The sequence below is a fragment of the Perissodus microlepis genome, chromosome 3 (genome assembly GCF_051167445.1).
Source record: "Perissodus microlepis isolate ML-2025 ecotype Zambia chromosome 3, ASM5116744v1, whole genome shotgun sequence".
Classification (NCBI taxonomy): Eukaryota; Metazoa; Chordata; class Actinopteri; order Cichliformes; family Cichlidae; genus Perissodus; species Perissodus microlepis.
In genome coordinates this window covers 2317774-2340308 of record NC_140463.1, presented here as the reverse complement: position 1 = coordinate 2340308, position 22535 = coordinate 2317774, and the positions used below count along the sequence as shown (strand labels likewise).

General features: G+C 41.7%; 1 protein-coding gene across 1 annotated transcript; it reads left to right on the top strand.

Annotated features, from left to right (window-relative positions):
- Positions 1 to 830: 830 nt before the first annotated feature.
- LOC146389406 (uncharacterized) lies at positions 831 to 20167 on the top strand. The gene is made up of 10 exons (XM_084911334.1): positions 831 to 915; positions 4366 to 4407; positions 4512 to 4790; positions 4871 to 5119; positions 5215 to 5472; positions 6194 to 6271; positions 6421 to 6477; positions 10620 to 10685; positions 19786 to 19830; positions 19917 to 20167. The coding sequence occupies exons 1-10, from the start codon at positions 885 to 887 to the stop codon at positions 19922 to 19924; spliced, it is 1113 nt and encodes a 370-aa protein (XP_084767460.1). The 5' UTR covers positions 831 to 884; the 3' UTR covers positions 19925 to 20167.
- Positions 20168 to 22535: the final 2368 nt, after the last annotated feature.

The window sequence follows — 22535 nt, the reverse complement described above, 5'->3', positions numbered from 1 at the left end:
CTCCTTTTCTCTTTGGTTCCTGTTTTCATGTTCTTACCACTTTAAATCAATTTGTCATGTGATGCTTGTAAGCCTCCTTTTCAGTTCAGACACACTCAGATAAAACACAAAGCAGGGTGATTTACATGTTCCAGATGTCTTTCTGTGCCATTTGATACTCAATATTTCAAAACAAAGTTACATATCAGGTGGTGAATTTGTGGTGTTACAGCTTTTCAGCAGCTGCTCTTTTCTTTTTGCATTTAATGGATGAAGACAAAGATGGAGAAGTGCCATTACTCACAAACAAATATTTATCTGAATATGAAATATGAGTTGAACAAAGTATGTTATTAGTCTAAAACTACACCTTGGGATGGAGCTCATACTGCTGATCACACGCTTCATAATGTCTGACTGAGAGTTCAGGATTTATCTTCACTGTTGGCAAGGAAATAGTGTTTGATGTTCAACCTGAGCAACCACAAACTTTAAATTTGTGATATGAGGACTTTGGTGAAGGCAAATCTTACCTGAAGAAACACAAGAATGAAGCTTTGTTTGTAAAGCTGGACTGCCAGCCTCTACCACCCCATCTCTCATCGTATGACAGGACAGGCTTCAGCCCACTCTGCAACGCTGAACTGGATAAATGTTTGACAAAAGGGGTGAATGGAAACGTCGTGAGCACCTGTATCAGGTGGTGGGACAGATCATATGGTAACATGATGATTTTAATCATTGTAAATGATAACTACAGGCTGCGGCTCATTAAAGCAAGCCCCGCCCTCACCAACCCCTCACTGTGGCGACATTTAGTGAGACTGCGTGTGTTAAAGGGGAAGTGATGAAGCTGCAGGCGTCTCCGTGCTTCTCAGACTGATGTTCAGTCGTCATCAGACATAATGAAGACTCCGTGTGTCTCTCTGCTCCTCGGTGAGTCAAACTCAGAGCTGCTGCGCTCATTCATTTATTATCCATTTAATAGAGATTCACTGCACTGAACTAAGAAATAACAGGAAGCGCTTCCTGACTCGCAAAGCTGGAGATGAAATTGGAATCAAATTTTCATTAAACTGGATTGAGCCGTTCTACTTTTAAATACTCTAGGAACAACAAGTAGGCCTGCAGAGTGAGAGCGAAGTGCTCTAATAGGGTGATATGGTACTACAAGGTCATTAAGATAAGATGGGGCCTGATTATTTAAGACCTTGTATGTGAGGAGCAGGATTTTGAATTCTGGATTTAACAGGAAGCCAAAACAGGAGAAATCTGCTCTCTTTCTAGTCCCTGTCAGGACATTTTGCTGCAGCATTTTGGATTAGCTGAAGCAGGGGCGATTCTAGGATCAGAGCTTTGGGGGTGCTGAGCACCCAGAGAGCTGCCCAGCCAGGGAAGATAAAATTTACTTGTCACGATGAGACTTCTTCCCCGTCTCTGTCAGTCCCTGCAACCCTAAATGTCTCCAGTTGTCCCGAGTTCTCTCTGACTGTCTCCGTGGTGCTTCCTTGTCCTCGTCGTCTGTTGTCTTCGTCTCCGTTATCAGTCATCATAAGTTTACCATCTCTGTGAAAGTCTGCAAATTTCTTTATTAAATCATAAGATTCTTAAATTCATCAAGTTTCTCTGTGCCTGGGTCCTCGTCACAAAACATGACATCACTGTTTTGTACATTTTAACACATTTTAATCCCACCTTTGTGAAAGAAAAGCAAAACACTTTTTTTAAAAAAAGGCTGTAACAAAACCATCAAATCAGATAAAGGTTATATAAATGAATACATAGAATACAAAAATACATATACTAACCTTAATTACTGGGAGAGAACAATGAATGATGCTCATAGTGAGTCAAAAGTAAACTGAGTGCATTTTTTGGACAGAGATTCACTTTTAATGTGTGTGTATAATATAAAAAAATACACTCCAAAAACAGAAGAGCCCTTAAAATGTACAAAATATTTTTAAAAATTATTAAAAAAAATGGAGGCAACTTTGCCTATGGTACAATGTATGCAATGTATGAAAAAAACTCTTTACTGCAGATATTAATTTTACTAATTTAATAAGACTAATTTTGTGTTGTAAGATTTATGAGTTTCATGTTGTTATAGTGGTCCTTGGGAGAGCTTGACATTTTCTCAGGTGGTCCACACTGTAAAAAGTGTGAGAAACACTGATAAGTGTGTGTGTGCTTTTGGGAAACATTTAAAGCTGCTGTACAGAATCTTTGAAACAAGCTTAAAACATGTTTAGAAACAGAGCATCTGCTTCTCTTTACAGCTCCTCACTCCACCAGGGCTGTTTGGCTCTTTCTGATAGTGTGCAAATGTGGTGCATGTACTGCAGCAGTCATACAGACAACTAGATGATCCATGTTGTTAAAGAGGATCATAAAATGTTTCAACCAAGGGCTTAGATTTGGTTTTGGCATTGGTGGGGACGGATGATTCAACCACCGAACCTGCCCTGTTTCTTTTTTTCCCCTTTTTGTCTTTGCTGCCCAACAAAAACAAGGAGAAATATACTTGCCTACATATGCTATTCTACATGCTTTTAAACCATTCAAAATTATAATTTATAGTTTTATATGTGAATTATATAATGTTAAATTACTATTAAACAAATGACTGACCAAGTATTTCAGGCTTTAGTTTACTTCAGCCATATTCCATATAAATCAGGTATCATACAAAAATAAAAATAGCTTCAAATACAGTCATGACAATAACAGAATATGACTTTAAGGACTTAACAACATTACTTCAGTTACACCAACATCTCTGATACATTAGCACTAAGGGAACACTGAATGACCTGGTGGGTTTTGTCCATAAAACTACTCATCTAAGATTACCACAAAGTAACAGATCTCTCAGCAAAATTATGCAACATTTTAGGCACTATTGCTCCTATAAAATCAGTGAGCTGGGATCTTTTACTCTAAACATGAACTACTGTTACAGCAACAGACATGGACTACTGGTGTCCCACACAACAACTCAATGTCCACTATGTGGAGGAGCCAAACACATGCCTGCTCCTCTCGCTAACTGAGATAAACTGCTGGCATATTGGTTTTCCATCTATACTGTCCAGTCTGTCCTGGTGGACATGGCAACACGTTATTCATGGTTACATACAATTTTAGACTGATGTGGGCCAAAACCAGAGATGGGCAGTAACACGTAACGTGTTACTGTAATCCGATTACTTTTTTCAGGTAACGAGTAAAGTAAGGGATTACTATTGCAAAAACGGTAATTAGATTACCGTTACTTTCCCGTAGGAACGCTGCGTTACTGCGTTACTAAAACCGTGATTTTTTTGCGAGAATGTCTCATGACAGTGACGTAAGCGAGTGCGACGTTCGTGACAACAGCTGTGTGCAGATCAACAATGGATCATATATCGAGTGCGGAGAGAGTATGAGCGTGCAGCGTTTAAAGCGTGGAAGTACTGACCTTACTTTGAGTTTGATTCCATAAAAAGTGACAAAAACATTAGTGTCCGTTGTGCGTGGGAAGAAAACTTCTTTTTACAGCGAAAAAAACCCCTAAACTTCCGAACAAGCACCGAGTAGCTACGACGTGATGGGAAACTCACAGAGAAACTCGCGGATTCTTCCACTGACCGCGGCTCACCTGCACCAGGGTAAACCTCCGCCTGCCCCACTCCTGTTTTACAGGTGAAAATAGAGCAACAGGACCGCTAGTCTGTGACTTTATTTATTTTCTGCTGTGTTTTACTTGCATCTATTTGAAAGACTGAGTGTAAACACACAAAAAAGTTATTTTATGTGCTGGAATGTGCAGAAAATAGGTTTAAATGTTAAACTAATTTCTTCCAGTCAGAGAATGGTGCAGATAATTTAATTTTTGCTTGATGCATAAAGTTAAAAGATTAAAACTAATAAAACAAGTTTTAAAAAGAGACTTTTCCATTTGATTTCATTTTGTATGATGGATTATGAAGGATCGTTTAAGAGGGATTAATAAAGTTTTATCTAATCTAATGTTGGAGAGCATCTAAATTCTCCCTGCTGTCCTCCACGGTGTTGGGAATGATTATGCAGATGTATTTAGGTGCCTATCAGGTTTTTTGGTCTAATCTAAGTGTTAAAACATGTTCAATTCTGAGCTAACATTCACTTTTTCCTCCAAGACTCTGGTGTCTAATGCCACCTCTCTGCTCACACTCAGCTCCCTCATAACTGTTCTAACTTTCATGTGATTTTGTAATGACTGCAGGCCCCTCAGTGTGACTGTCACAAACATCTGCTTATCTGTTTGGTCATATTCACACAGAGAAAGAAGCTCCTCACCTGTGCAGGTACACAAGGTGGTGGAGCCTCTGACCTTTAGTGACCTCTGACCTCCTGTTGCAGGTGTGTGTGTGCTGCTGCTGTCTGCACCGACTGTTTCTGCAGGTGAGTTGATGGAAGAGAAAACAATCAGTGAGACTCCAACAAGAACACAAAAGCATTTACTCTGTGTGTGTGTGTGTGTGTGTGTGTGTGTGTGTGTCCTCCAGTGTCTCTGTCTGTCAGTCCAAACCTTCAGCAGGTCTTCAGAGGATCTTCTTCAGTGTCTCTGAGTTGTGCTGATGATGGACAGACAGCTGATGGATGGACAGTGAAGAGGACCAGAGGAGGACCCACTGAGGTCTGTGGAGCAGCTGCAGGCTTTGGGAGGCTTCTTGGTTCCTACTGTGTTGTGGATCTTTCTGCTCCCAATGAAACCTTCTGGTGTGAGGACTCCTCTGGACAGCAGAGTGACAGAGTCTCCTTCAGTGTCCAATCAGACACTACAGGTGAGACGTTCCAGCTGTGTCTCTGTCTCTGTGTGACTCTGCTCTCATTAACTCTGTTTGTCTCTGATGGTCTGATGAAGGTGTCATCCTGGAGATCCCTGCACTTCCTGTGAGGACAGGAAGTGATGTCATTCTGCGCTGCAGACAGAGGAATGGTGACACAGTCACAGCTTATTTCTTCATCAAAGGAAGTTCTGTTGGTCCTGGAAGTCCTGTTGGTCATAAACCAGAGCACATCATCACTAACATCACGCAGGCTGAAGAAGATCTCTACTGGTGTTCTACTGATCAGAGTGGAAAGTCTCCTCAGAGCTCTCTGAGGGTCAGAGGTCAGAACACTGACATCACTTCCTGTTTAAAAGCTGATGTAACATTGTGACCTGATAATAAACTGACTGAACCATCTTCATCATCTTTCCTGCAGATCCTCCCAAAATCATCCATCCTCTTCCCCCTCACTGTCCTCCTCCTCCTCACTGTCCTCCTCCTCCAAGCACCTCCTCAAACTTTGCTCCTCCTGTAGAAACTGGTCTTACGTGTCCTCCCTCTCCTCCTCTCCCAGCATCCACCTGTCCTCCTCCTCCTCTCTCTCTCGTGGTCCCAGTTGTAGCAGGTCTGGTCTCTGGGCTTCTCCTGGTTCTAGTTCCAGGTTTGGTTCTGTTCCTCTGCTGGAAACGTAAAGGTATGAAAGCTTTCACTCACCTGATATGAACAGGTGTAATCTGATTACTGTGCTGACCTTCTGAACCTACATAAAAATGAACTGACTGGGTCACCTCTGTCCAGATCAGTGGGTTTTACTCATCCAAACATGCAGTCATGGTGGGTTTGAATGAATACTCGAGTGATGCTGCTCAGTGATTCTTCAATTTCCTCTGTGACCTTTCAAAATAAAATGTGTATTTGGGCCGCCCCTGACACATAAAGCTATACTATGTCTCAGTTTATTCTTTTAGTGAGGAAGATGTCACAATGTAGTGTAAAAAGAATACATTGGTGACATTACATTTCATCACCTTTCAGTTCTTTAGGATTTATTGTAGAGCAAGGCAGAAGAGCTCCAGCTAATTCCTAGAATAAGTATATTTTATTAAAAACGTTTCTTCATAGAGTCCATCATATCCAGCACAGAGTACTTCAGTCTGTAATAACATGTTAGTGTCAACAAGATAAATGATTGTCTTGGAAAAGCAAAAAACGCTAACAAGCTAATCTTCTCAGAAAGTAACATTTAGCATAAATGTTTAATAATGTTATAAAGTAATAAGTTACTTTTGAAGATAATGTCTCCCAACATTGGCTAACACAACAAGGACCACAAAGTTAAGTCCTAAACACAGATTTCACACATACTGAGGGTCACCACAATCATGTTCATGTGTTTCCCCCTCCTCTCTTTTCAGGAAGTAAAAACCCGTCTCCTCCTCCTGTGGATGTGACCTATGCTGATGTCACGATCAAGCAGAGAGCCAACAGGAGAGGTAGGCTGTCACCATGTGTGCTGTCATCAAAATAAGACAAGCATGTTATGTAGCCACATACTGTACTCTTTAAATCTGTGTTAAAAGGAGTACTACTGAAGGCTGAAAACTACTGCCTCTATGAATGGCTGTAAATCTGTGTGTTCCAGACAAACATCCTGCTGATCCACGAGCCATCTACTCTGATGTGAGGACTCACACTTCAGGTACAAATGAACATAAAACAGGTGGTGATGATGATGGCGATTATTTTCTCTTACATGTTTGTTCTGTTGTTCTATTGTGATTGTTATTATCATTATTACTATTCTAATATTCTGTTATTGTTACTCTTAGTTTTCCCCTTCGGCATGTCTGTTTCCACAGTTAGCTTTGTGTCATCAGTATGTTCATAAGGGACATGTACAAACTGTGAGCATTAAACACAGGAACATGCAGGCAATCCAAGTTACCTTCTCAGGTAACTTTATTCCGTAATTTCGTACTTATATAAGACTAGCTGTACAAGGTTGTGTTCTGTTAGAAATATTAGAAAAAGAAATAGATTTTAAGACACCAAGCTCAAATCAGACGTTTCTGTAGATGTCACTGTTGGCTGTGTGGCAGGCATGGGTAGGACCCAAACACAGGACTCGGAGGCAGCAGAAATAAAGTAGCAGCTTTATTACTGATTTACTAAAGTCAAAGTCAGCTACAAAGAAACATTAAAAGAAACAAACAAAAGACAAACTAGAAATTAAGACTGTAACACCCACAAACTCACAACTAGTAGTGATGACCCGTTTGAAGCCAAAGCGCATGTGTAGAAAAAAAATTCAACACACTGCTTCAGAAACACTGTGCCGAGGTTTGGTTTGAACAGAGTCACGTGACCAATCACATCCAAATCTTTAGTCAGCACGTCACTGCTTCAGTAACTGATTCAGTCTAAGGAGCTTGGAAAGAAAAGCATCTGAACTTTATGTTTCTTGAAGATGTGTCATCCAAAAAGCTTCTTCTGTTCTAAGAGTAACTAACTTTAGGTCCTTTGGGAGTGTCCCCAAGAGGGTCATGGACCCCCTGTTGATCCTCTACCTAATCACATGAGCCAAGACTGCAATCAGCTGGATGAGTGAGAACCTTCACAGACATACCTGATTCAGTGGTTTATAAGGCATTGACTTTGTGTAAAAGAGAGCGAATCAGTGTGCAGCATGATCAGATACATGGAGCAGGAAGAGAGGATGCTCTAAAAACCAGTTCATCAAAAATTCTGCTCCCAGGTCTAAAATGTACATAAGAAATACACAGTACATGTAGTTATAATTATAGAATTTATAGTATATTATATATAAACGTACCTGTGGTTAATTACATAATCATGTGGAGGCAGGGACCTGACAGCACAAGTATACTCACAACATGTTATAAGATTGTTGTATAATATTTAGGGCTGGGTGTCATCACTGATTTCTAGAATCAGTTTGATTCTGATTCACAAGGTCCTGAATCGATTCGATCTATTTGATTTGAATCGGGGAAATTTTGCCTCAGTCAGAAATATTATAATTCTGATCACTAATCAGTACATATCCATATTTTTGTATCTATAAATACTAAGCTGACACTGTGAGACTTCATCAGAGGTGTGAGCATCACAGCAGAGGCCTTTGTGTCAAAGTAACTGAGGATAAAACAGAAAAACATGAAGCAGATTTTCCTGGCCTGAGTTTTTATAGCAGATAACCTTAAAAATATTCTGCAGTAGAACGAAAACTGAAGAAAACCATGAATCAACATATAAACATTACCTGATGCTGCTGAAGTGAAGGAGAGCAAAGTTACAGAGGTTTGATTACAGACACAGCTAAGCGTTTTGCAACTTCGCATAATTTTAAAAAGGTTAAATTTCCTCAATATTAAACAGGAGAAATAAGACTTTCTTGTCAGGAGTCAGTTAAATTAAAAAAAAAAAAAAAAAAAAAGGACACGGCTGCTGCGGCAGTTGTGTGGTGTTGTGAAGAAAAGACCCAAATGCTGGCAAAAGCTGTGCTGCAAGTGAGCTTTATTGACTGAGTGGCAAAGTGGCAAACAGGAAATGAGGACTGCATAAACTAAACTGTAAAAGTAAAATAGGAAATTCACAAACACAAACTCAGGGACATGAACAGAGCACTGGGGGAGGACACAGGTAGGTATACAAAACACTAAACACAAAACCCCTAAGAACAAGAAAAGAAGAATTAACCCAAAACATAAGATGATACCAATATAAAACACAAAACACTGGGTCTAATGACCCAGGACCATGACAAGCGCTGTACATAACGGTAGACTGGTGTGTAATAGGCAAGCGAATAATACAGATAACACAGCTTTTTAGATGAGAAACTGTTCTTGAAGTACACTGAGAGAGAGAGCTGTGCATGAAGTGTGATTTTATTGTGGTAGAAGCAAAACAGCAAAAGTAAGAAGGAATTCATGGCGATGTTTATGTGAAGTATAGTTTGGAAATTCTTTGGCTGCTGGTTCAGTCAATTTTGGTTGGAGAGAGATGAAACCTGCAGTTTCACAATCTAGCGCAGAAAGGATGAAAAACAGAGCACAGGCCCGCTGAAGCATCAGGATCTGTGAGCTGTCGGCTTTCAGCCCAGACAGCGTGTGCGTGTATGTGCCATTGGGTGAGAAAGCTGACATCTCACTGATTCTGATGCATTGGCGGGTCTTTGCTCTGTGTTTACGTCTTTGTTCAGAATCCGTGTATCTGCTCTCATTTACTGTTTTAGCTTTTTGGTTGTTGTCGACATTTTGTGAGGTTAAACCTGAGATTCTGGCGTTTTTGGTAAAATAAATTTATATTTATAAATCAATTCAGGATTGTAATGAATCGATATCGCGTTATCCAAGCTAGAATCGATTTTAATCAGAAAAAACCCACGCCTAATAATGTTATATATGTTATTTATTTCATTAATAAAAAACATTAAAAAGTCACAAGCAAAAGGACAACACACCAATACACAGGTTAAAACAAGGAAGGTTTTATTCATCTAAATTATTTATTATTAAAATAGACATGACAGGGTTTTTTTTTTAATGGTCAAAGCACCATATCAGCCCAATATCTGACAGAACTGTCAATTGAGCTCTGCAGAGTGGTCAGTCATAATGAAGCAGTTACAGGTAGCTTGTAGATTTGGTTGCTGTTCATATGTTTGTCCACCAGATGTCACCAAAGAGAACTGTGTTGAAAAGCTTCAAATTATTAACCCTTTTTAAAAAAAGTTTCAGCACTTCAGAAAGCTTCATTTGGCCATCACTAACAACTAGGCATGAGTGAGGGGACAAGGAACAGCCATGCAAACACAGCTAATGTGGACAACGTGGCAAAAGGATGACAGAGGACTTAAATACACAAAGGGTAACGAGGGGATGGAAAACAGGAGGGAAAACCCTAACACCAATGAAGGCCACAAGCCAAAATGCATTGGTCAGTTAATAAAGTTGTTCCTCTTTACTTTTAAGTGTTGCTGAAGTTCCTGAGTTGTTAGTTTTGCATCCTCTGTGTATACATATATATATAGAGAGATAGATATATAATATATATCTCTATCGCTATCTCTTTATCTCTGTATCTATCTCTCTGAAGACAAAGGCAGTCTAATTAAAGGTCAATCTATATAACTGCTCCTGAGAGTTTTTCATGTTTCAAGTAGAATAAAGGGCCATGGTCCAACTGATGTTTAACCAGTAATCTTCTTTTCACCAGCAAACACCTTGGAAAAACTACGTTTAAATAAGAAATGAAAACACAGATATTATATCAGCAAAATAAAATTACAACTCAAATAAAAACGTGCAAACAAATTAAATGCACAAACATACCGTGTGCACCTTTCTACTGAACATTCATTAACAATTGCAGTCCATATTGTCCATATGTTCACCGCACATAAGCCAGCCTGCTCTTTCTTGCTCGAGTTCTCAGTCAATGCCGACATGTGCGCTTAATTAAACACTCGCACCACTAAGCGCCATACTCAAGTCTACCAGTAGGTGGCAACAACACAACATAGGAACCAGATTAAACACCTAATTTTGAACATTGCAATCACATAATAATTACATTTCAATGTGACAGCTACAAGCTGCTTCAAGAATATGGAAACAAACTTTATGAACAACTGATTAAATTTGTCCCAATCAAAAAATTCAACTGTTTAAAAAAAAGAAAACTGCAAATCTTAAAATAATAATAATAAAAAACATGACCTTGAGGACTGAAAATCCTCACAGAGCAGCTTGCCTGTAGATATCGGCTGTGACCAAACTCTGTCTCGAGTCACTCAATCCATCTCTCTGTCTTCAGGTCCTGAGGACGTCACTTATGGTCAGGTGGTCATCAAAAGCAAGAAAAAAGCTGGCAAGAGGAAAGGTAACCATAGTAACCACCATAACGACAAAGCATGGTACTCACCATAAGTCAATTCAATTTTATTTATATATTGATATTGATTTATTTATATATTGGGATAGAATGGCTCGTAGCAATGGGAAAGACACCCAGAGCACCCCCCAAAGGACACCCCTCAATTTCAGTTCAATTCAATTTTATTTATATAAATCACAACAACAGTCGCCTCAAGGTGCTTTATATTGTAAGGTCAACCCAACAATAATAGATACAGAGAAAACCCAACAATCATATGACCCCCTGTGAGCAAGCACTTTGGCGACAGTGGGAAGGAAAAACTCCCTTTTAACAGGAAGAAACCTCCAGCAGAATCAGGCTCAGGGAGGGGCGGGGCCATCTGCTGCGACCGTTTGTGGTGAGAGAAGAAAAACAGGATAAAGACATGCTGTGGAAGAGAGCCTGAAAAAGCCTGAAAACTGAAGGCTCTGCCTCCCATTCTGCTTTTAAATACTCTAGGAACAACAAGTAGGCCTGCAGTGCGAGAGCGAAGTGCTCTAATGGGGTGATATGGTACTACAAGGTCATTAAGATAAGATGGGGCCTGATTATTTAAGACCTTGTATGTGAGGAGCAGGATTTTGAATTCTGGATTTAACAGGAAGCCAATGAAGGGAAGCCAATACAGGAGAAATCTGCTCTCTCTTTCTAGTCCCCGTCAGGACTCTTGCTGCAGCATTTTGGATTAACTGAAGGCTTTTCAGCGAGATTTTAGGACATCCTGATCAGTGTTGGTCAAGTTACTTGAAAAAAGTAATCAGTAACTAATTACCGATTACTTCCCCAAAAAAGTAATCCCGTTACTTTACTGATTACTTATTTTCAAAAGTAATTAATTACTTAGTTACTTAGTTACTTTTTAAAAACACGATTTACAACCTGAATAGGTGATAAAGTGATAGATCTTTCAGCCCAATTCTATTTTTTCTGCATAATCTATCATACAAAATGTAATCAAATGGAAAAGCATCTTTTTAAAACTTGTTTTACTAGTTTTAATCTTTTAACTTTATGCATCAAGCAAAAATTTAATTATATGCAACATTCTCTGACTGTGTGGTAGGGCTTGACTTAAGCGGTCAAAGAAGTGCAGGAGACTGATGCTGTCCAGTGTAGCAAGTGATTTATTCACCATTTTGTGACCCAAACAATATTTGCAAAGAAACAAATAAGAAACTCAACTCCATAATTAACTCAGTTCAAATAAACATAACTGAACTTAAATCAACAGAAATTAAGGTCAAACTGCACACAGCTACACTGACCTCAACCTTTCTCTCGAAACACCCGAGTTCATCTGCTTAAGTAGTCCACTTAATCACACAATTTCTCCTCTGGACTATTCCATTCAGTAGGTAGGTAAGATGAACCTGATTATAGTCAAATCTCTACTACTCCTCTTTACTGGCAACATAAACTCTGGTGTAATCAATACATATCACAACAATAAATCTATTTCTTTATAAACCCTCTAAAATCAGCTCTATTAAATTATAAGAGTTCTTCCCCTTCTGCACTTGGTCTCTTCCTGTGACCTCAGATGAACCCAAAAGGTATAAAGCAGGAAGTAAAACCACATTTCCTCCTTTTGTTTCTGGAAGACAGGTAGGTAAGGTAAGTTCTAAACAATACAAATTAACAGTTGAAATAAATAACATGTTAACTTAACAAACTTGTAGGGATTGATTTAAACCAAGATATTATATTATATAATCTGTAAAAGTGCAAAACATAAACAAACCCGGGATAGTAGATGTTTGCCTATTGCAGATTACATGTGAAATATGGTTAAATCAAAACAAGAATGTTAACTAAGAAGATAGACAAATGGTCTTCTCACCCACTTTGTCACACTCCCCCCCTTAAGACCGTTACTCCTCTGAGTCACGGGACAGGAAATCAGCAATGACATTCTTATGTCCGGGTCTATACTGGACCTGGAAACGAAAAGGCTGGAGAGATAAATACCATCTTGTTATCCTGGCATTAGTGTCTTTCATATTATGAATCCATTGCAAAGCCCGATGATCAGTCTCAAGAACAAACTCTTTCCCAATGAGATAATAACGTAAGGTGTCTAGAGCCCATTTAATCGCCAATGCCTCCTTTTCAATGGTCGAATACCTCATTTCCCTTGGAAAAAGTTTTCGACTGATGTACTGGACAGGCAACTGCTGCCCTTCCTCTCCTTGCAGTAAAACAGCTCCCAGACCCACCTCAGAGGCATCTGTTTGTACTGTGAAGGGAAGGTTAAAATCTGGACACTGCAAAACAGGTTTCTGACACAAACAGTCTTTCAAATCATTAAATGCATTCTCAGCATCTTTTGTCCACCTGATCTTTGTAGGACTAGATTTTCTTGTCATGTCAGTCAATAAAGCTGCTCTTGATGAAAAATTTGGAATTAGTCGACGGTACCAACCTACTAATCCCAAAAATGATCTCAACCTTTTCTTTGTGTTTGGCAAGAGTGCTGCAGCAACTGCATCCACTTTCCCAACCTGAGGGCGAATGCCTCCACCCCCTATTACATAACCCAGGTACTGCACCTCGGGCTTGGCGATGTGACATTTCTTGGCATTTATGACAAGTCCAGCATTGGTGATACGTCGAAACACATCAGCAAGATGTTTCAGATGATCTTCCCATGTACCACTGTAAACAACAATGTCATCAATGTAGGCCGCTGCATATTGTTCTGCACCCTTCAACACTCGATCCACCAACCTTTGGAATGTAGCTGGTGCTCCATGCAAACCAAAGGGCATCACTGTGAATCTAAACAGTCCACTTGGCACTCTGAATGTTGTTAAGTCCTTAGATGAGTCTGTCAAGGGAACCTGCCAATAACCTTTACAGAGGTCAAGGGTAGTCAGAAATTTAGCATTTCCCAAACGATCAATTAGTTCATCCACCCTCGGCATTGGATAAGGATCAAAAGCAGACACAGAATTTAACTTAGAAAAGTTTACACAAAATCTAAGCTTAGGATCATCTTTCTTTGGTACAAGCACAACAGGGCTACACCACTCACTGTGCGATGGCTCAATGATTCCTGCAGCCAGCATCTCCTCCAGCTCACTTTTCAGCTCAGGCAATAGCTTAGCTGGGATACGGCAAGTGGTATCTCTAATTGGCCGTTGGTCTGGAGAATGCAAAGTGATTTTGTGTTCAATGAGGTGTGTACGACCTGGCTTTAGACTGAAGAGTTCTTTGGTCATAAGTGATTGCACCTCCCGACGTCTTTCCAAAGGCAAATGGTTTAAGTCTGGAAACACAGTTGTGACAGCTGAAGAAGGGAAGTACTGCTCCTGAGGCTCTTCCTCATCCACAACTGTACATGCCCACATGGATGTTGAGTCCTGTGGCTGGTCAGTCCACTCTTTCAAAAGATTGACGTGGAACACTTGATGATTCTTTCGACGAGCTGGCAAATGAAGCTCATATGTGACTGGGCCTGTCTTCTTTGTGATTTCATATGGCCCCTGCCACTTTGCAAGAAGACTGCTCTCAGAAGTTGGCAACAGTAGAAGAACTTTCTGTCCCTCACGGAAGACTCTTCTTCTTGACACTTTATCATATCTTTGTTTTTGCCGCTGTTGCGCATGGGCCAGATTGTTATTAGCAAGTTCTTGGAAATATTCTAGCTTGTCTCTCATTTTGAGGACATGTGAGAGTTCACTGAACCTCTGCTCTGACATCGAACCCTCCCAAGCTTCTTTCAGAACATCCATTGGACCTCTGACAGGATGCCCATAAAGTAGCTGGAATGGTGAAAACCCAGTAGAACTTTGTGGAACCTCTCGGTAGGCAAATAACAAAAATGGGAGCCATTGGTCCCAATCTGACCCTGTTTCATTCACAAACTTCCTGAGCATTGATTTTAAGGTCTTGTTAAATCGCTCCACAAGGCCATCGGTCTGTGGGTGATAGGGACTGGTCTTGACACCCTGGATCCCTAACAAACTGTATACTTCTTTAAGCATCTTAGAAGTGAAATTGGTCCCCTGATCTGTGATGATTTCTTTTGGGATACCTACTCTGGAAAACAACTGAATCAGGCAGTTAACAATCTGACGAGCCTTTATTTTCTTCAGGGGGAAGGCTTCAGGATATTTTGTGGCATAGTCACAAACTACAAGTATGTACTTGTGACCTGCTTTACTCTGTTCTAGTGGGCCAACAATGTCCATGGCAATGCGTGAAAAGGGTGTATCAATGATGGGCATACTGATAAGCGGAGCTCTATCTGCTTTCCTGCCTGGAGCTGTTAACTGGCACTGTGGGCAAGCTTTACAGTATTGTACCGTATCACTGAACTGTTGGGGCCAGTAAAATCTGGGAATCATTCTAGAAAATGTTTTAGATTGTCCCAAATGTCCTGCCCAGGGAATGGAATGACTCATTTTCAAAATGGTAGATCTCAAACTCTGGGGGATCACCAACTGGTCACCAATCTTGCTACGGCGATACAACAAATCTCCCTTAACCACAAACGCTTCCTGCCTTCCCTCAACTCTAGTTGACTCTGGAACACATTTAGAGAACAATGGTTTAAGTGTTAGATCCTCTTTCTGAAGCCTAGCAACCTGACTAGCACTGGGGAGAGACTCAGTCTTTAAAGGATCTAAAATGTGTTCAGCTACTCTTGTTCCCTTCACCTTTTCATGTCTTCTCTGTCTCTTGCTCTTTTTTGGTTTAGAACGAGTGCTAGACTCGTCCAATGGTGCATCCTCATTTGCAAAAGGTAATTCATCCCAACCCGAAGCATTAACCTGTTGCTCCTTAGCTTTTGACCTTGTGACTGCTAACAAACTTTCAACGGCTTCAGCCTGACAGGAATGCTTGGCTATTAGCTCTGTGAGTATTGGGAGATCACGGCCCAACACCACTTGATAAGGCAAAGTTTGCAGCACTCCCACTGAAAGAGTGTAACACTGGCCTTCTACTTCAATTGCAACTTCGGCAACTGGGTACAATACCTTATCACCATGATTACAGCACACATCCACTGTTGCTCCTGAAAAGATCACATCCCTAGGAAGACTGTCTTGTCTAACCAGAGAGCGATTACTTCCTGAATCTAACAGAGCTACACAGGGTTTGTCTTCAACAAATACCCCAATTGATGGTTCACGTTGCTGACATTCAATTTCATTTTTGTGATTCTCACTGACTTTAGTTTGTCTAGCAGAACACATGTAATTTTTACTAACAGACATCTTTGTACACTGAGCTTTAAGATGACCTATTTGACCACACAAATGACATGCTTTATTGGTTTTATTTTTTGTCTCAGATCTGGCAGGATCTGAGTTATACCAGTTCTGTCTTGTGTGCTTAACTTTCAAGTCAGGGTCACCACCTAACTTGTTCAATGGCATGTTGGAATTTGACTTAACTGGTGTGAAGTCTTTTGATGGTCGACGAGCTGCTAAGAAAGCTTCAGCCAGTTCTGCTGCTTCCTTGGAAGTCTTTGGGTTACGTTCCTTAACCCACGTCCGAAGATCAGGATTCAGAACCTTGAGAAACTGTTCCATGATGATGGCGTCTCCGATTTGATCCTTTGTCTTTGTTTCAGGATTCATCCACTTGATGTACAACTCCTTTAGGCGGACCTGCAGCTCCCTTGGAGTTTCCTCTGCTCCAAAGGTACTAGAACGAAACCTCATTCGATAGGTGTCAACACTTATTTCATACTTCTGCAAGACAGCACCCTTTACTTTTGCATAGTCCATAGTGTCATTAATATCCATGGCTACATAGGCGGAACGTGCTTTACCAGCTAGCAGTGGTGCTAGGTGAAGAGCCCACTCATCTCGCGGCCACTGGCAAGCATGAGCAATTCTTTCAAAGGTGATTAAATAATGTTCAATGTCCTCACCGTCATTGTAAGGTTGCATTTTTGGCCCCTTCCAGCCTGAATGTCTCACCAGTGATGAAAGCTGTGCCTCACTGCGTTGATGTACCGGCTCCAAGTCAAGCCTATTTGATTCTTGTGTGCTGGCAGATGGTTCTGGAGTAGGTGCTCTCAAAGAAGCCGATGTAGATGCTTGTACTTCAAGTAACTGATGCTCTAGATTGCCATGCTGCACCTGCTGTTGAAGCTGGGCAAACTGATGCCGGATTTGCCTCCATCTATCCTCCTGGCGCTTGTGCTCTTGCTCTAGTTTAGCATCGCGTTCAGCCTGCTGTTGCATCAGAGTTTGCAAAAGTTTAGACAATTCAGCCACATTCTCTTGTCCAGCAATATGGCCACTTATTGCCCCTTGTTGGTCACTGCCATCTTGTAAATCATCTGCTTCACATTCTGGAACAAGCCCTCTCTTTGCTCGGGTAGACATCTTCTCCACTCCTTCTTAATTGGCCTGGAATCCCACTGCTGCCACCAAATGTGGTAGGGCTTGACTTAAGCGGTCAAAGAAGTGCAGGAGACTGATGCTGTCCAGTGTAGCAAGTGATTTATTCACCATTTTGTGACCCAAACAATATTTGCAAAGAAACAAATAAGAAACTCAACTCCATAATTAACTCAGTTCAAATAAACATAACTGAACTTAAATCAACAGAAATTAAGGTCAAACTGCACACAGCTACACTGACCTCAACCTTTCTCTCGAAACACCCGAGTTCATCTGCTTAAGTAGTCCACTTAATCACACAATTTCTCCTCTGGACTATTCCATTCAGTAGGTAGGTAAGATGAACCTGATTATAGTCAAATCTCTACTACTCCTCTTTACTGGCAACATAAACTCTGGTGTAATCAATACATATCACAACAATAAATCTATTTCTTTATAAACCCTCTAAAATCAGCTCTATTAAATTATAAGAGTTCTTCCCCTTCTGCACTTGGTCTCTTCCTGTGACCTCAGATGAACCCAAAAGGTATAAAGCAGGAAGTAAAACCACATTTCCTCCTTTTGTTTCTGGAAGACAGGTAGGTAAGGTAAGTTCTAAACAATACAAATTAACAGTTGAAATAAATAACATGTTAACTTAACAAACTTGTAGGGATTGATTTAAACCAAGATATTATATTATATAATCTGTAAAAGTGCAAAACATAAACAAACCCGGGATAGTAGATGTTTGCCTATTGCAGATTACATGTGAAATATGGTTAAATCAAAACAAGAATGTTAACTAAGAAGATAGACAAATGGTCTTCTCACCCACTTTGTCACAGACTGGAAGAAATTTGTTTAACATTTAAACTTATTTTGTGCACATTCCAGCACATAAAATAATTTTTTTTGTGTGTTTACACTCAGTCTTTCAAATAGATGCAAGTAAAACACAGCAGAAAAGAAATAACATCAAAGACTAGCAGCCCTGTTGCTCTATTTTCACCTGTAAAGCAGGACTGGCGTAGGTGGAGGTGTGCTCTGGTGCAGGTGTGCCGCAGCGGTCAGTGGAAGAATCCGCGAGTTTCTCTGTGAGTTTCCCATTACGTGGTAGCGTACTCCCGGTGCTTGCTTGGAAGTTTAGGGGGGTTTTTTCGCTGTAAAAATAAGTTTTCTTCCCACGCACAACGAACACTAATGTTTTTGTCACTTTTTATGGAATCAAACTCAAAGTAAGGTCAGTACTTCCACGCTTTAAACACTGCACGCTCATACTATCTACCGCAGTCGATATATGATCCATTGTTGATCTGCACACAGCTGTTGTCACGAACGTCGCACTCGCTTACGTCACTGTCATGAGGCATTCTCGCAAAAAATCACGGTTTTAGTAACGCAGTAACGCAGCGTTCCTACGGGAAAGTAACGGTAATCTAATTACCGTTTTTGCAATAGTAATCCCTTACTTTACTCGTTACCTGAAAAAAGTAATCAGATTACAGTAACGCGTTACAAGTAACGCGTTACTGCCCATCTCTGATCCTGATAATAATGAATTACAGTAGTCCAGCCTGGAAGTAATAACAGCATTACTTCCAGGCTGTGTGTGTTTAGAACAGCAGCTGCTTTTTCTTTGGCATACATAAAAATCTGCACTGACTCAGAGGTGTGTGTAACAGAAGTAGACTATTTATGAATGGCCTGTAGGGGGAGCGAGGAGCACCACTGAGAAATTGTGGAATATAACCCATATAGCAAAATTGGTATGGTCCAGCTCTGGTCCAGCTCTGGTCCACACAATGTGCTTACACATGGCCCACATACCGCAAAGAATGATGGCCCTTTGGTGGCCCAGATCTGGTTTGCCAAAGGTGACCCACACATGGGCCAGCACAAGGCCAGTTGCAGACACACTGCTGGCCCTGTTCTGGCCCAGAACAGTTTCAGCTCTGGCCCCTGATGTCAGCCTAATGTGTACCTTAATTAAGCCATGTAATAACAACATGTACATAATAGCGCAAAAGTAACATGACAAAACTCTGTTCGGACAGTGAACCTTATATAGCATTTTTCAACTCTCCCAGATTACTGTAAGTGCTCTATACAACAACACACACACAGGAGAAGCCAGGAATCGAACCACTAACCTTCCGATCAACAAGTGACCTGCTCTGCCGCCTGAGCTAAAGCCACCCAATCGCAAAGATGAGCAAACCCTCACTAGGTTTTTGATAAAGTATACACTCACAAACCTGCATTTGAAACATTGGCTACCATAGCAGTATAGTATTGCAACATGGCATTTGGGTCTTCTAACTAAAATAGGAAAATAGGAACATAAATAGTGCATCATTGCCAGACCTGGCCCACATCTGGTTGACATACACTCTGCCATGACACCAGTCAGTGAGAAGTGCCAGCTTGATGCCGGATCCCGGCGAGGCCTGTTTTCTATGAGCCTGGGCCACATAAACCAAACCACAATCGAACCAGATATGGCATGCCATCACATGGACAGTGCCATCTATGCCAGGCCTGGCCCATATCTGGATGACATACGTCTTATCATGCCAGAAGTCAGCCAGCAGTGCCGGCTTGATACCAGATCCGGGCAAGACCTACTTGCTATGTGGGAAACATGTGAAACACACATACAGGTGTGTGATACTCTAACCCTGTGTGTGTGTGTGTGTGTGTGTGTGTGTGTGTTACAGAGCAGTCAGCTGATCCATGTGCTGTGTACTCATCAGTCAGAGCAGGTAACATTTACATACAGGTTTTATTTAAATAAAAGTCAGAGGTGAACAGCTGAGAGCTGACATCAGTGGTGTTTGTCTCTGAACAGGAAGCTGAGGACACACTCAGTCTGATGGACGACCTTCATCCTTCACTCTGCTCCTTTTTCAGAGCCTACTGAGACATCATCAATTATTCTTGAATCTAAATTAGTCAGTGTTGATCATGGAGAAGCAGATTTGTACTTTGAGTATTAGTTTTGCTGTTTTCATTCTTCTACAAATATGTGAATGACTTTAAAGGATCCATATACATGTAATAAAGAAAGGACCTGTGTTTAATAAAAGTTTGATTCCAACATCCCAGACTGGTGTTTGTATTTGTTACATCTAACAGCCAGTGTCAGTCAGTCCCTGTGTAGTCCTGTAGTCCTGAGTAATTTGATAATCGAGCACGCTGTTTGGTACTTTGCTGTCCTAAACACATCAGAGTTAGTAAATGGACAGTCAGTGACTTCCTGACCCACTCACAATCGGTAGCTGATGCTTTTCCCAGTGTAACTTTATTATGTTTAATGGAGGTATGCATGGCTTTACCTTCATACTGTGAATAATTTCAGACTGACAGTTCCATATCTCTCTCTCTCTCATATATATATATATATATATATATATCAACACCCAGCACGCCCCTGCGGGCGGTTTATCCTTCAAGCTCGGGTCCTCTACCAGAGGCCTGGGAGCTTGAGGGTCCTGCGCTGTATCTTAGCTGTTCCCAGGACTGCGCTCTTCTGGACAGAGATCTCCGATGTTGTTCCCGGGATCTGCTGGAGCCACTCACCTAGCTTGGGAGTCACCGCACCTAGTGCTCCGATTACCACAGGGACCACCATTACCTTCACCCTCCGCATCCTCTCAAGCTCTTCTCTGAGCCCTTGGTATTTCTCCAGCTTCTCGTGTTCCTTCTTCCTGATATTGCTGTCATTCGGAACCGCTACATCGATCACTACGGCCGTCTTCTCATGTTTGTCTACCACCATTATGTCCGGTTGGTTAGCCACCACCATTTTGTCCGTCTGTATCTGGAAGTCCCACAGGATCTTAGCTCGGTCATTCTCCACCACCCTTGGGGGCATCTCCCATTTTGACCTCGGGACTTCCAGGTTATACTCGGCACAGATGTTCCTGTACACTATGCCGGCCACTTGGTTATGGCGTTCCATGTATGCCTTGCCTGCTAGCATCTTGCACCCTGCTGTTATGTGCTGGATTGTCTCAGGGGCATCTTTACACAGCCTGCACCTGGGGTCTTGCCTGGTGTGATAGACCCCAGCCTCTATGGATCTTGTGCTCAGTGCTTGTTCCTGTGCTGCCATGATTAGTGCCTCCGTGCTGTCTTTCAGTCCAGCTCTGTCCAGCCACTGGTAGGATTTCTGGGTATCAGCCACCTCCGCTATCTGCCGGTGGTACATACCGTGCAGGGGCCTGTCCTTCCATGATGGTTCCTCGCCTTCCTCCTCTTTCTTGGGTTTCTGCTGCCTGAGGTATTCACTGAGCACACTGTCAGTTGGGGCCATCTTCGTGATGTATTCGTGGATGTTTCTTGTCTCATCCTGGACTGTGGTGCTGACACTCACCAGTCCCTGGCCCCCTTCCTTCCGCTTAGCGTACAGCCTCAGGGTGCTGGACTTGGGGTGAAACCCTCCATGCATGGTAAGGAGCTTTCTTGTCTTTATGTCAGTGGCTTCTATCTCCTCCTTTGGCCAGCTTATTATCCCAGCTGGGTACCTGATCACGGGCAGGGCGTAGGTGTTGATAGCCCAGATCTTGTTCTTACCGTTCAGCTGACTCCTCAGGAATTGCTTGACCCTCTGCAGCTTTGTGGTTGCAGCTTTCCTAGCGGCCTCTTCGGCCTCTTCATGGTTCCCTGCGGGATCCCCAGGTACTTGTAACTGTCCTCTATGTCTGCAATGTTGCCTTCTGGTAGTTCGATCCGCTCAGTTCTGACTACCTTCCCTCTCTTTGTTACCATCCGACTACACTTCTCCAGCCCGAACGACATTCCAATGTCATTGCTGTATAGCCTGGTAGTGTGGATCAGTGAATCGATGTCTCGTTCACTCTTGGCATACAGCTTGATGTCATCCATGTACAGGAGGTGGCTGACAACTGCTCCGTTCCGTAGTCGGTATCGGTAGCCAGTCTTGTTAATGATCTCACTGAGGGGGTTCAGGCCTATGCAGAACAGCAGTGGGGACAGAGCATCTCCTTGGTAGATCCCGCACTTGATGGTGACTTGTGCTATGGGCTTGGAGTTGGCCTCTAGTGTTGTACGCCACATCCCCATTGAGTTCCTGATGAAGGCTCTTAGGGTCCTGTTGATCTTGTACAATTCTAGGCATTCCAGTATCCAGCTGTGGGGCATTGAGTCATAGGCCTTCTTGTAATCAATCCAGGCAGTGCACATGTTGGTCAGTCTGGTCTTGCAGTCTTGGCTGACTGTTCTGTCTACCAGTAGCTGGTGTTTTGCACCTCTGGTATTTTTGCCAATCCCTTTCTGTGCCCCACTCATGTATTGACCCATGTGCCTTTTCATCTTAGCCGATATGATGCCTCATATCGGCTAAGACATCCTCAATGGGTGACATTTTTGGTGAGTATGCTGGCCATGCAAGAACTGGGATGTTTTCAGCTTCCAGGAAGTGTGTACAGATCCTTGCAATATGGGG

Coding starts and splice junctions, on each gene's coding strand:
- LOC146389406 (XM_084911334.1), top strand. CDS start 885: ATGAAGACTCCGTGTGTCTCTCTGCTCCTCG. Junction 5,473..6,193: donor CCTCTGCTGGAAACGTAAAG/GTATGAAAGCTT, acceptor CTCTCTTTTCAG/GAAGTAAAAACCCGTCTCCT. Junction 6,272..6,420: donor GCAGAGAGCCAACAGGAGAG/GTAGGCTGTCAC, acceptor TGTGTGTTCCAG/ACAAACATCCTGCTGATCCA.